The following is a 13937-nucleotide window of genomic DNA, read 5'->3' as shown; positions in this document are numbered from 1 at the left end:
AAACCTGAATCTACAGTATTTGCGAGATTGTTTCCTGTCATTTCGGATTCCTGAGGCGAGCTGTTGCCGACCGATCGTTCGATAATGCGTCCCTCTTCACTAATTGTTTCACTGTCCACGCCATTGTTTGCCGCCCGCTCCATTTCCCTATGCACAGTTACCAAATTACTACTTTGAATGTCTGTTAATTCATTACTCTGCGGCGCTAACACACTGCTTTCGTCTTCACTGTCATTTCTCAGTTTACTTTGGAGTCTAGTATTACGTTTTTCACACGCCATTATTGTCACAATATTTCACATGACAACACAGAAAAGCACAATTTGAAGAGCAAAAATAAGAGAACACATTAACATAACACAGAAAAAATATCTAGTTAATTGCACGCGCTGCTGAGAAATACTTGGTGTAAAACTGCATGCATGCTACAACTGTTTTACTGTACCACAATGAAAGACTGCAACTACAAAGGAGATTCTCTCTACAATTACGCGCTAGCAATAAACAACATCTACACTAATTACACAAACTACAAGAAAAATCAGAAGATTCCAGTGAGGTATCCTAGGCTAAGGGTCGACATATGAAACTTCCCCTTTGAACAATTATACACGACTGTCCTTAAACTGACACACAATATTTTGTTAGCGCAACGCAATCTGACTTTCAAAATTCCCTACAAAAGAATGGCCCTGACTAACATTAAACTATACCTTTCACAAATCACTTACCTCACAAAAATCTTCGCTGCTCAAGCTACTGCAATACAGCGAGCGCCACTACTGCCAGCTAAATAAAAGATTCAAACTATGGAAGGCACTAACTACTGATAGGGATAGTTAGCAAATGTATTTACCTTGATATCATCATATATAAATATAGCAGTTCATGACAAAGTTCAAAACTCCGCCATCTCTCTCCCCACATCCACCACTGCTGGCGGCTCACCTCCAACTGCGCAACGCTACGCGCTGTTCACATCCAGCTACCGCTGCCCAACACTACAATGGCAGTATTACAACAATGCAAAGCAGCCACAGACTGCACACAGCACAGCCAGTGATTTTCATACAGAGGTGGCGTTACCAATAAAAAACCTAAACAGCCTACTTACATAGAGAAAACATAAACAGCCTACTTACAACTATTGATACTGAGTATAGCTGATAAAACGTTTTACGTGATTATGATTGTAAACAATGTAGTTTCCACTTCGGTTTCTGACAGATGCTCAGTTACTAATAAGCATATTTTTCAGTGCCAACGGATTTGCCGCAGCCGTAACACTGGTTCCCGTCAGTTTATCGAAGTTAAGCGCTGGTCGGTCTGGCCTAGCGCTAGGATAGGTGACCATCCGGTCTGCCGAGCGCTGTTGGCAAGCAGGGTGCACTCAGCCCTTGTGAGGCAATCAGCCTAACTATTTGAAAGAGAAGTAACGGCTCCGGTCTAGTAAACTGACATGCGGCCGGGAGATCTGTGTGCTGACCACATGCCCCTCCATATCCGCATCCTATGACGTCTGTGGTCTGAGGATGACACGGCGGCCGGTCGGTGCCGTTTCGGCTTCCAAGGCCTGTTCGGAGGGATTCTAGATTTCTTATTGAATATTTTTCAGTACGTCTCCGATAGTTCGGAACGTGTAGTAAAAGGATCGTAGTAAAAGGGAACACTTGTTATTTTCCGCTATAAATGCAATTTACAGCCACAGTTTCCACATGTACCCGCTATATTATATATTTTGTAAACCCTCGTCGCCAGGTTTGTAAGGCCTCTTCGCTAATGCTCTGGAGACCGACTTGCCACAGTTATAACGGTAGGCCGAGTTTGTGACTTCGTGAAACGTCTTCTGGTGCAGTATACCGATAAGACAATTTGTCCCTGTCACTATTACGGAGATGTGCCCCAGGGTTAGTTAACAGAATAGAAAAACGTAGGTTCTACAACTCTCCAACAAATCAGTAACAGAGTCACACAAATGAATTACAAAGGTTTACTTGTGTGACTAGTTGAATAAGAAAATCTGCAACACTGCTTGTAAAATAACATAAAAAAGTGCAAATAATCATAGGTAAACTTCACAGTACATAGCAAATACAGTTGCAACAAATGTCCGTTCAGTTCTAAAAGTTCACTAAACTACATTCCCTGTCTAAGTGAGCCGTAGGCGATGATCTATAACCAAGTGGGTGAGAGCTGCTCTTAGGTCTTCCGAGTAGGCTTACGTCCGTTGTCATCCGGTAATTGGCGGATTGTACTCAGCCAGCAATTGGCCTAGGCGAGGTCGATGTCTTCATCCTCAGCGCCGCCCGTGGCACTGTTGCAACTCGTGCAAGTAAAGGGTCTCTATGTCACTGGCGCCAGCTCGCATCTTTGCGCCTGTGGTGTTTTTGTCTTGGCTGTGTCTTATTTGGACGACACAGCAACATACACTACTGGCCATTAAAATTTCTACACCACGAAGATGACGTGCTACAGACGCAAAATTTAACCGACAGGAAGAAGATGCTGTGATATGCAAATGATTAGCTTACCGTAGCATTCACACAATGTTGGCGCCGGTGACGACACCTACAACGTGCTAACACGAGGAAAGTTTCCTACCGATTTCTCATACACAAACAGCAGTACAGCGGGATTGCCTGGTGAACCGTAGTTGTGATGCCTCTTGAAAGGAGGAGAGACGCGTACCATCACGTTTCCGACTTTGATAAAGGTCGGATTCTAGCCTATCGCGATTGAAGTTTATCGTATCGCGACATTGGTGCTCGCGTTGGTCGAGATCCAATGACTGTTAGCAGAATATGGGATCGATGGGTTCAGGAGGGTAATACGGAACGCCGTGCTGGATCCCAACGGCCTCGTTTCTCTAGCAGTCGAGATGACGGGCATGTTATCCGCATGGCTGTAACGCATCGTGCAGCCACGTCTGGATCCCTGAGTCAACAGATTGGGACGTTTGCAGGACAACAACCATCTGCACGTACAGTTTGATGACGTTTGCAGCAGCATGGAATATCAGCTCGGAGACCATGGCTGCAATTACCCTTGACGCTGCATCACAGACAGGAGCGTCTACCCAACGACAAACCTGAGTGCACGAATGGCAAAACGTCATTTTTTCGGATGAATCCAGGTTCTGTTTACAGCATCATGATGGTCACATCCGTGTTTGGTGACATCACGGTGAACGCATATTGGAAGCGCGTATTCTTCATCGCTATACTGGCGTATCACCCAGCTTGATGGTATGGGGTGCCTTTGGTTACACGTCTCGGTCGCCTCTTGTTCGCATTGACGGCACTTTGAACAGTGGACGTTACATTTCAGATGTGTTACGACCCGTGGCTCTACCCTTCATTCGATCCCTGCGAAACCTTACATTTCAGCAGGATAATGCACGACCGCATGTTGCAGATCTTGTACGTGCCTTTCTGGATAAAGAAAATGTTCGACTGTTGCCCTGGCCAGCACATTCTCCAGATCTCTCACCAATTTAAATGGTCTGGACAATGGTGGCCGAGCAACTGGCTTGTCACAATACGCCAGTCACTACTGCATGGGCAGCTGAACCTGTACACGCCATTCAAGCTCTGTTTGACTCAATGCCCAGGCGTATCAAAGCCGTTATTATGGCCAGAGGTGGTTGTTCTGGGTATTGATTTCTCAGGATCTATCAGGATCTATGCACCCAAATTGCGTGAAAATGTAATCACATGTCAATTCTAGTATAATATCTTTGACCAATGAATACCCGTTTATCATCTGCATTTCTTCTTGGTGTAGCAATTTTAATGGCCAGTACTGTTTATCCATCTCTCATTGTCACTGATTCATACGATGGTGGATTATGGCCGTTAAATTCAACTGGTTCAACCAGCTCTGAGCACTATGGGACTTAACGTCTGAGGTCATCAGCCCCCTAGAACTTAGAACTACTTAAACCTAACTAACCTGAGGACATCACACACATCCCTGCCCGAGGCAAGATTGTAACCTACGACCGTAGCGGTCGCGCGGTTCCAGACTCAGCCGCGCGGGATTAGGCGAGCGGTCTAGGGCGCTGCAGTCGTGGACTGTGCGGCTGCTCCCGGCGGAGGTTCGAGTCCTCCCTCCGGCATGGGGGCGTGTGTTTGTCCTGAGGATAATTTAGGTTAAGTAGTGTGTAAGCTTAGGGACTGATGACCTTAGCAGTTAAGTCCTACAAGATTTCACACACATTTTTGGTTCCAGACTGTAGCGCCTAGTACCGCTAGGCCACCCCGGCCGGTCGTTAAATTCATTCAACATGGATTGTTCTCTCGTTGTTGATCTTCAAATTCAGAAAAAGTACTACCGCACGATGTTCCACTTCATCACTGGGCTGCGACATATCGTTTTGTCTCCTGCAGCGTCGTGCCATTGTAGTAGGTCACCCTGATTTCAACGTGTATTGGTAGTGCCGGCATAAACCAGCAAACAGGCGCAAAGTAAATTTAACAACCTGATGTTTTTTCGCCGCGAAAATTAAAGTTTTATGACTACCGTAAGTGTCACAAACACCTGATGTCACACCGTTTGATCTGTTCCCTAATACCACTGTCTCTGTTACCAAAAATGTAAGTTAAGTATCCAAAGGAAGTATAGGCATTGATTGCGAATGGACTCTGGTTTAAATCTAAGGGGGTAGTTGACACATTTGTGCGAGACAGGTATTCGAACGCCATTGTCTTGTTTATTAGGCAGATGCGCTGACCGCTAGGCCATTCGGACACCATGGTCACCAGAATGCACGGATTGCCCTGGTACGCCTTCCATCAGACACAAATTTTCAACTTATGGACACACTTTACTAGTGTGTCCATAAGTTGCTCATTAGCCGGCCGTTGTGGCCGAGCGGTTCTAGGTGCTTCAGTCTGGAACTGCGCGACCGCTACGTTCACAGGTTCGAAACCTGCCTCGGGCATGGATGTGTGTGATGTCCTTAGGTTAGTTAGGTTTAAGTAGTTCTAAGTTCTAGGGAACTGATGACCTTAGATGTTGAGTCCCACAGTGCTCAGAGCCATTTGAACGAACCTGCTCATTATCCTCATTACTCGCGGCATTTCGCCGAGTCCCGTCAGAGCTCGGGCATGCTGCGCATCTGCATAGAGGAGGCTACTGGTCATCTCGTCCGTTCATTCGGACATGTCCGTGATGATGTTACACATTTTTACTTTTTACTTTACATTTTCGTATCCGGAAACCAGGCCACAACCTTTCATTCCACTAAAGGGCCACGACCAAGGTTTCTTCCAAGCTTTTCGGTGGTGGAAGGAATGGCCGTTATCGTTATTGACAACATTTCCAGGGGACGCCTGCATGCTATAGTCTGATGACGTTGCTGTAGAGTGTTGTCGTGGAGGTTCCTTCCTTGACCCCCCCATTGATGATGTTACAAACTTTCTAGCATGGTGGAGAAGGCTAAATGTATCAATCTGAGGTAACGGTCCGTATACTGGAAATGAACTTGTCGAAATTTATAAGTGAAAAGCTTACTTATACCTCTGACAGTGGAATACATGTACTGTACTATTGTTGATATGCTTGTACTGTTGGCCACTTCCAGAGGTGATCTATGGGCCGGAACAAGAAGAAATGTCTAGTAAAAATGAACTCTAAAATGCATACCTTAAGAGCTATGAGAATTCGTTCAATACGGCAGCGAAATGAATAACTGCTCATGACTCCTCAGGTACTCATTTTTGAGCACATATTTACTGGACTTTTTTTCCTTGTCTTGGTCCATACTACCATCACTGAAAGTCGCCTACCCTACATTCTTAGGAACAACAGTGCCAGTACATGTATTCCACTGTCAGAGGTATCATAACGGTTTTCGCTTATGACTTACGACTCGTTCGTTTCTGGTACAGATGCTCTTTATCTCCATCATCCTAGAAACACCCTGTTTACATATATTTACTCGCGACGGAGTCCATAACTTTGACGCTCTGTAGCGTCGCCGGATGACGTTTCCGGACAAGGGTACCTACGTAGAAATTGATCTTCTAAGACCGCTCTACAACCTCTAGAAGTGTGTAACATGAGTTCTGAAACACTCTATATATAAATATAGTCTAGGTTCGAAAGAAACAAAGATTGGTCATGTGGATGAGGAAACCGCAATCAACACTATCAGCTGAACGTTAATTGTGAATTGCATACAGATTTGTACTACAAGCAAATGCAGCAACAGCAGATTCTACCCTATTATTTATAGGGAATGTCCCGTTATCCTTCTCGTGAGTTCGGACCTCTCGTCCTTTAGAGTCAAGGGATTCTGCAATGTTATAGTATGTTACACTCTCGCTTTCGTGAGTTTGTACTCTTTTCGTATGAAACTTAGTTCACTAGAAACGATATACTCCATAGTCTCAGTATTCAGGTACGTGCTGCTGCGAATTCTCATACTACAGATGTAAAGAACCACCAACACAGATTTTCAGTTAACACGTGGGCGTTAAGAGTCTCTTCCAATTGACTGCCCCATCGTATACTCTATTTGTGCGAGACCAACTCCCTCGGTTCCTATAAGATAGCACATTGGAGCTCTGTTCGGCATGTCGTTATGCACAGTTATTGAAAGTATCCAACACCACTACGGGGGCTCGCTGTACGGATCATTTTCATACCTTCGTCTAGCGGAACTGCAAAGCTGTTTTGTGGCGACGTTAAATCTCGGTACATGATGTAGCATTCACGAGGGTGGTTTGAAAAGTTCTCGGAACGGAATAGAAAAAAAGTACTTACACCACTGAAACGTTTCTTATTTTTCAATGTAGTCTCCTTGTAAATTAATTCAATTGTCCAACGACGTTCCAGTGCCTTGATCCCATCTCGAAAATGATTTTCCTTCAGGCCTGGAAAATAGTTGTCAACTCCGGCTATCAATTCTTCGTTTGAGGTGAATCTTCGTCCATCAAGAAAAATTTTCAGTTTGGGAAGAGAGTCTGTAGGAACCATATCAGGTGAATAAGGCGAGTGTGGCAACAATTCATATCTAATTTCGTGTAATTTGCGATGGCTACGGCACATGTGTGCGCGCGCGCGTCAAGAGTCGCGGCATCCATCTTGCAGATAATTTTTTCATATCTAATTCTTCAGTTAAAATGTGATATACCCTTTCAGATGACATCTGGCAAGCGTGAGTAATTTCACGCACTTCCAATCGGCGATCCTCCACGACCATTTTGTACACTTCTGCAATGATTTCTGGAGATGTGACCCATCTTGGCCGCCCACTGCGCGGATCATCATCTAACCCCTCCCGACCAAATTTAAGTACATCGGTCCACTTGACAACAGTTGAATATGAAGGAGCAGAGTTCCCCAGTGTATTCTGGAAATCAGCATGAATGTCCTATGCTTTCATACCTTTCTTTACGAAGTACTTAATAACTGCTCGAACCTCGATTTTTTTCCGTCTTCGGAAATCACTACGCGGGAACAACAGCTCTCTTGCAAGAACACTGACGTGACACGTGTTTACAGTCATCATTCCAATGAGTATCACGTGAACAACTCGTTGCGCTAGCACTGACCTCTCGTGGTGATTCCGAGAACTTTTCAAACCACCCTCGTATATTAATAACGTGAGTGGCAACAATGAAATTCACTGAAAGTCGAGATATCAGTAGTTTGTCTCTTATTTTCTCTGATTACGAGTTCTGTAGAAGACTGATATCACCAGTAGCGTTTTTGAAATCGTTTTAAAATGTGCTTCTTCTCCACAAGCGGTAACACTTTGAAGTTGAACAGATTTTATACTAGCGAGACAGTACTCTGCGCACAAAGGAGGACTCATTTCATCATGTTTCCGAGAAAATCAGCTGAATTAGATAGAGCGACTTTTTTGGAGCCTTGACAAACTACCCTTTGCGACGAACTGTTGCACAGGTTGCGCAGAACATTTGTTCACTCAGAACAACACGATAGCTTCCCACCTTTCATCACGAAGGGCGAAACAAGCTCCACAATCAGTATCCTAGAACTCGATGGAGGCCTTCTCGATGATTTAACAATGTAGTAGTAGCAATTTTACTTCTGCATTTTGAACTAACAGTAATGGTTGTCCAGAAACTGAAGTGATGTGTTGCGAAACAGTTCCTGGCAACACTGAACCATTAGCAATCTGCATTCAACCGTTGTAACAAATAGCTACTGACGGCTGTAACACAAGTATTCTCTATCAATTTATGCATATCGCTTGCAAAGTGTTATTCCTAATGCGGCAAACAGTTGCTAGAGACTACAATGTGTAGTGATAACTTTTAATTTGGGCCCTATGAATTTGGTAAGCTATTTCTATCTGAAATACACTCTTATTAAAATATACGAAATGCAAATGTTGTCTGTAAGCATTAGCAGTCTTTGTTTCATTATTAATTGCTTACGGAGAGAAGCAGGTACTGTTCTAATAATTATTTAGGACACAAAACCACTAATACACATTTTCTGTAGTTAAATATGATGTAATTTCTATGTGACAACGTAAAATTGTGATTCGGACCAAATCTCGGGCTATGATCACAACGTTTATCATCATGCTTTCAGAACCCATCTCAGACAACGTCTAGAAGCTTTAACTCACCACTGATTACTTCTTGATATGTTTTGACACACATTCCAGTGGATCATTACTTGTCCTGAGTTTCCACAGTATCGCCGTTGCGCAGTGGAAGAAGTCAAACAAAATTTGTTTTAAGGTTGGAGCTGTAGTTTCGGTTTATAATTTAACTAAATAGAGGGAACAAATTTTGTTACAGGGTCGGCCGACTTTCTCGGAGTGATCCACTTCGAAACGACCTTCGTGACCCCAGGTGTGATAGGCGAATCACCTTCCAAAACGCGGGACTCTGCTGTAATTACGTCGTCTGCTGAGGTAAGCTGAAACTGTTGCTTGCACAGCCATGTAAGTGTGCTAATGACTGATCTTAAACGGCGACAGTGTACAAAAACTTTCGATCACAAAGATATTAAAATTGTAACGGCACAGTTTCATTGCCGCGAGGAGTGGCCGCCCGGTTAGACACGACTTGTCAGTGTTTGTGCGGCCTCTCGTGCCGGAAGTTCGAGTCCTCCCTTGGGCATGGGTGTGTGTTGTTCTTAGCATAAGTTAGTTTTAGTTAGTTTAAATAGTGTGTAAGTATAGACCGATGACCTAAGCAGTTTGGTCCCTTAAGATTTGAGACACATTTGAACATTTTTTTTAATTGCTTATGGACAGAAACAGGTGCTATTGTAATAATTATTGAAGACAAAAACTACTATTATACATTTTCTGCTGTTAAATATGCTGTAATTTATATGTAACAGCTGCCCAGCCAGACAATTTCTAACTATCGTCTGTTAGTACACATTACTATTGATAAAGTTTCAACAGGGCAGATGACTGCTACGTTGAAATGCTATAGGACAAATGATAATTAATTGAAACTCTCAGCTGCTGACAGGTGTTGATATACCTCCCATGGAGGTATATCAGCAACACCTGTCAGCAGCTGAGGGTTTCAATTAATTATCATTTATTCTAGAGAAGCTGCATGGTCATCAATGATATCTGTTCTTTCGAGAACAGTTACTATCTCCATATTATAGGACGTCTTAGGAAAACGTGGGTTACAAACAGGAACAGAACAGGTCTTAATCAAATGGTTCAAATGGCTCTGAGCACTATGGGACTTAACTGCTGTGGTCATCAGTCCCCTAGAACTTAGAACTACTTAAACCTAACTAACCTAAGGACATCACACACATCCATGCCCGAGGCAGGATTCGAACCTGCGACCGTAGCGATCGCGCGGCTCCAGACTGTAGCGCCTAGAACCGCTCGGCCACAACGGCCGGCAGGTATTAATCCCTGTTGCTCATGGTCATGACGTATTGTAGTGCGGTTCGTGGGGTAGTTACATCCAGATAACCGCAGAATTTCTCATTAAAAAGAACGTGTCACTTCCAAATGATTGCATCAAGGAGGGCATCTTTTCCAGTTCGAGGGGTACGTCATGAAATAACTTATGTATGAGATCATACGAAATTAAAAAAATATTGAGACCTATTTACTAGAAAGAATAAAGATGAATAAAATTCTTCCATGAGGAAAGAAAAAGAAAAAAAAAATCTTTCCTTACTGACTATTTATTTGTTACACCACAGTGCCCCCACTGGCTGTTGGGAACAGAAATTTGTCAGTGGATGGTCACAGCAGCCAGTCTTGTGCAAAGTTATTTACAGTGTTTATCACATATTAACGTAGAATATAGGGAAATAGTTTCTTTACATCTTTTTTTTCTCTTTCTTACTTTTCCTTTGTAGCAATTTTAGGAAATTATACAACTACTTCATTCACTTCACTTTTACATTTCATAATTCCCAACTATGCATTTCAAAACACTCTTTATAGTCCAAGTAAGCATGGAAGTTGTTGAAGTACTTACATCCAAATGCTTAATCTCCTTAATTTGATTTTGCGTTCACATAGAAAAATACTACTTACAGAAACGTCACAATATTTACAATTATTTCGACTCATTTGATAGAGTCATGAATCTGCTTAAAGCCCCGTTCTATTTGGCGATTGTCCATAGTGTGATACTTTTATTTGGCGGGATTGGTACCACTAGTCAGTGTAGTGAGAAAGACGCCGCTATTGTTTCACGCAGCAGCAGCCGTATTGTGAAATACGTCGACTTGTAACTTTTTGAATCACCTTCCGTTTTTTGTGACTCCTATCGACAGTCACAGATTCTCCAGCAATGTTTCGTACATTTTTAATTGTCGTTATCAAGGTCCACAGTCTCACTCTCGGGTTCATGCGTTACATTGCCGTTTTTTTTATCATTATAAGGTCATTGCCTATCGCACAGTAAGTTACTTTGTTGACTAGGCTGACACCTTTCACAGTCCAACACGCAGTATCACACTATTATTAGTTTCGTGAAGTCTAGCATCCACACATCTACAGGGTGGAAATTACTGAACTATATGAAGTAAAAGCGTCATAACGTCTTAACGGTTTGAGTTAGGATGTTCAAACAGCAAGGTTGGCCCCGGGCATGATGGGAATTAGTATGCGCATGCATAGTTTGGTTTAGTGACGAAGCGCTCCATCATTTGGACGAGTTCGTCAATAAGCAAAACTGGCGCATTTGGAGGACTGAGAACCCGCATTTCGCGATCGAGAAGGCTCTTCACTGTCAACGGGTGACTGTGTGGTGTGCAGCTTCCAGTCACGGAATACTCGGTACAATATTCCTTGAAAGCACGGTGTCTACCGAACGGCCGACCGCTGTGGCCAAGATGTTCTAGGCGCTTCAGCCCGGAACCGCGCTGCTGCTACGGTCGCAGGTTCAAATTCTGCCTTGGGCATGGATGTGTGTGATGTCCTTAGGTTAGATAGGTTTAAGTAGTTCTAAGTCTAGGGGACTGATGACCTCAAATGTTAAGTCTCACAGTGCTTAGAGCCGTTTGAGCCATTTTCTACCGAACGACATGTGAACGATTGAGAAGATGAATTCATCCCCATTATCCACAGTAGCCCTGATTTCGACAAGATGTGGTTCATGCAATATGGAGCTAAACCCCATCAAAGCAGGGGAGTGTTTGATGTCATGGAGGATCATTCTGGCTCTGGGATACGCAGAGGATACTTGTAAGATTACCTATGGGACAATCATACCACAATCACAACGTTACATAGCATTTTCGAAACGTCCTGGTATATCACGTATCACAAACTGTGAAACATGTTCCTCACTTATAATTATTTTCTTTTGCTAACGCTACATTTAGCCACACCTTTTAGATATTTGCTTTCATGGCTCAAAGCGGTACTCTGTTCAGTGTTTTCTCGTGAACACAATTTTTCCTGAAACAGGTCACGTTGGCCAATCTTTGTTTCTTACTTGGAGCTTTCTATTCTGTACACTCATCTATTTATGTTTCGTAGATTTAGATTTCTACATACATTCTCCGTGTGTCTTTGTGTTCAGATTCCCTTTTTTGTACATATTTGTGTATATCCTTGAAGCTTAGTATCCGTGCTTGAAAATACTCATTTTGTTGTAAATATTCGTAGTTGGCAAGTAGTTTGTAATAAATAAATGTTTTAAATTTTTAGACTTAATGGTAGCATTTAGCTTTTTTGCATTCGTAGTTTAGTTTCTTTGTGTTCGTTTTATTCTCAAATTCTGTTTCATTTTAAATAGGGATTGGATCTCGCCCTCCTCACTAGCCGGTGGACTTAGCACGTTCAATTTGAGTTTTCGGCCGGCTGGGGGGTGGGGGAGGGGGAGGGGGAGGGGGGGGATGGCGCTATTGCTGTCTGCAACTACAATTGTACGAGGTACTGCATGCCCCCTACTGCGCCAGTTGGCGTCCCTGTTGGGGGGAGCTTCGCTGAGTGCGATTCGCCTCCAAATCGTGCGTTGGCGGAGCATTTCACAGTCCTCATTCACGTTATTGTTACCACATGTTCCACATTTTCCCAACTATTTCCATGGCCATTACTGTTGTTGTTATGGCGTGCCGTATTCTGATAACCGGGCTTGTACCTACGTTCTCCCTTACTCCTATAATTATTATTAATAGAGCGCTAACTCGCGCTTCCATGCACATTACTGTTGTTCTCTATCTGGGAAATAGGAGGGTGGCAACCGCCGGAATTATGATTACCGTTATTAACGTTTTTACGGTTCCCATTACCTGTTGGTTTTCCTTACTAATTGGAGTTGTTAGTTTGTACGTTTGTACCTTCATGGATAAGACCAGTGGAATCTAAGGCACAAAAAATACTCCAAATCCGACGCAGGCACTGTGGCTAGTTTTTAACGGACAGTTGACGGTAATCTTGCCTTCAGCGTTTTTGAAACGCCTGCTTATACTTTTCAGAATACTTTCTTCAACCCCCTTGTTTACTATTATAGGATTCCAGATAAAACACTTGACGTCTCAATCTTTCCTGCACCGAATTTGAACAAAATTTGTCAAGAAAAGCTTGCTCGAAGTGAGCATTCATTTGACACATTTCTGCTACATTCGTTGCCCTCAGAAACGTATCACCTTGAAAGAAATCTACCGTGTAGTGTATCTTTTGACTCTCAGTCCAGTTACATTGTAACACATTTTGAAAATCTTTTATAAGCGCCATAGTTGGCACTTTCTTTAATTTCACCCGGAATACTTGGAAATGATGATGTTTTAACAAGCTTTGATCCAGCAGTACAGATGAAAGTGACGGTCTTGCGGCTGGGGCAGACAGCTCTGTCATCGGTGTAGTTACTCCGTAACGCATATGATCATTAGTGGAAACTGGTAGTTGAGTGACCTTACTGTAGAGTGGGGCAAATAAAAGTGGCCCGGACAAGTGGATGCGACTGGACGTGAATTAGTGGCAGCAGTAATGGAGGAAGAAAACGTCTACAGTTACTTCTAACAGGCTGGAACTTCATACAGACGGCACAACTTTGGTGCCCACTTAAACAATTTGCTCTCCTGACAGTGGCCCTAGCTGGCCAACCACGTCACTTTGTCAGTGTGCGATTACTTTGCGTGGGGAACCGTCAAGTGTAAGGTGTATCGCAACAATCCTCATAGTCTTCAAGAACTGCAGCAGAAAATTTCGGATGAGACTGCAGCAATTCCAGCAGACCAGCTTCGATGCACCTTGAGAAACTTGCTGACCAGGACCCAGAAATGCCAAGAGATCGATGGTGGTCACTTTTTGTAGTCAGGAGAGCATTTCCTTTCCTCTGCTGTGTTTCTTTGTACCCTGGAACTCTCTTCTCCGGTCACTTTTACTTGTGCCACCCTATATAATCTGTCCCCACGGCGTAGTGCATGGCAGAAGGAGGATACGCATTTTCACCCCCTCGAGGCAAACTCAGGACTGCGTTACCGGAATCTTACCTAATGCCAACAGC

The 13937-nt window shown here is 43.4% G+C and overlaps 1 protein-coding gene across 1 annotated transcript in view; it reads left to right on the top strand.

Annotated features, from left to right (window-relative positions):
* The window catches only part of LOC126413100 (myrosinase 1-like), a 67511-nt gene that overhangs the window by 35389 nt on the left and 18185 nt on the right, over positions 1 to 13937 (top strand). Inside the window, exon 7 of the mRNA XM_050082995.1 lies at positions 8784 to 8899. Within this exon, the coding sequence (XP_049938952.1) occupies positions 8784 to 8899 (116 nt within the window). The remainder of the gene's footprint in view (positions 1 to 8783; positions 8900 to 13937) is intronic.

This window comes from Schistocerca serialis, chromosome 7 (assembly GCF_023864345.2).
Source record: "Schistocerca serialis cubense isolate TAMUIC-IGC-003099 chromosome 7, iqSchSeri2.2, whole genome shotgun sequence".
In the NCBI taxonomy this organism is placed as follows: domain Eukaryota; kingdom Metazoa; phylum Arthropoda; class Insecta; order Orthoptera; family Acrididae; genus Schistocerca; species Schistocerca serialis.
The sequence above is the reverse complement of the archived record's forward strand: the minus strand, read 5'-3'. Positions and strand labels throughout refer to the sequence as shown.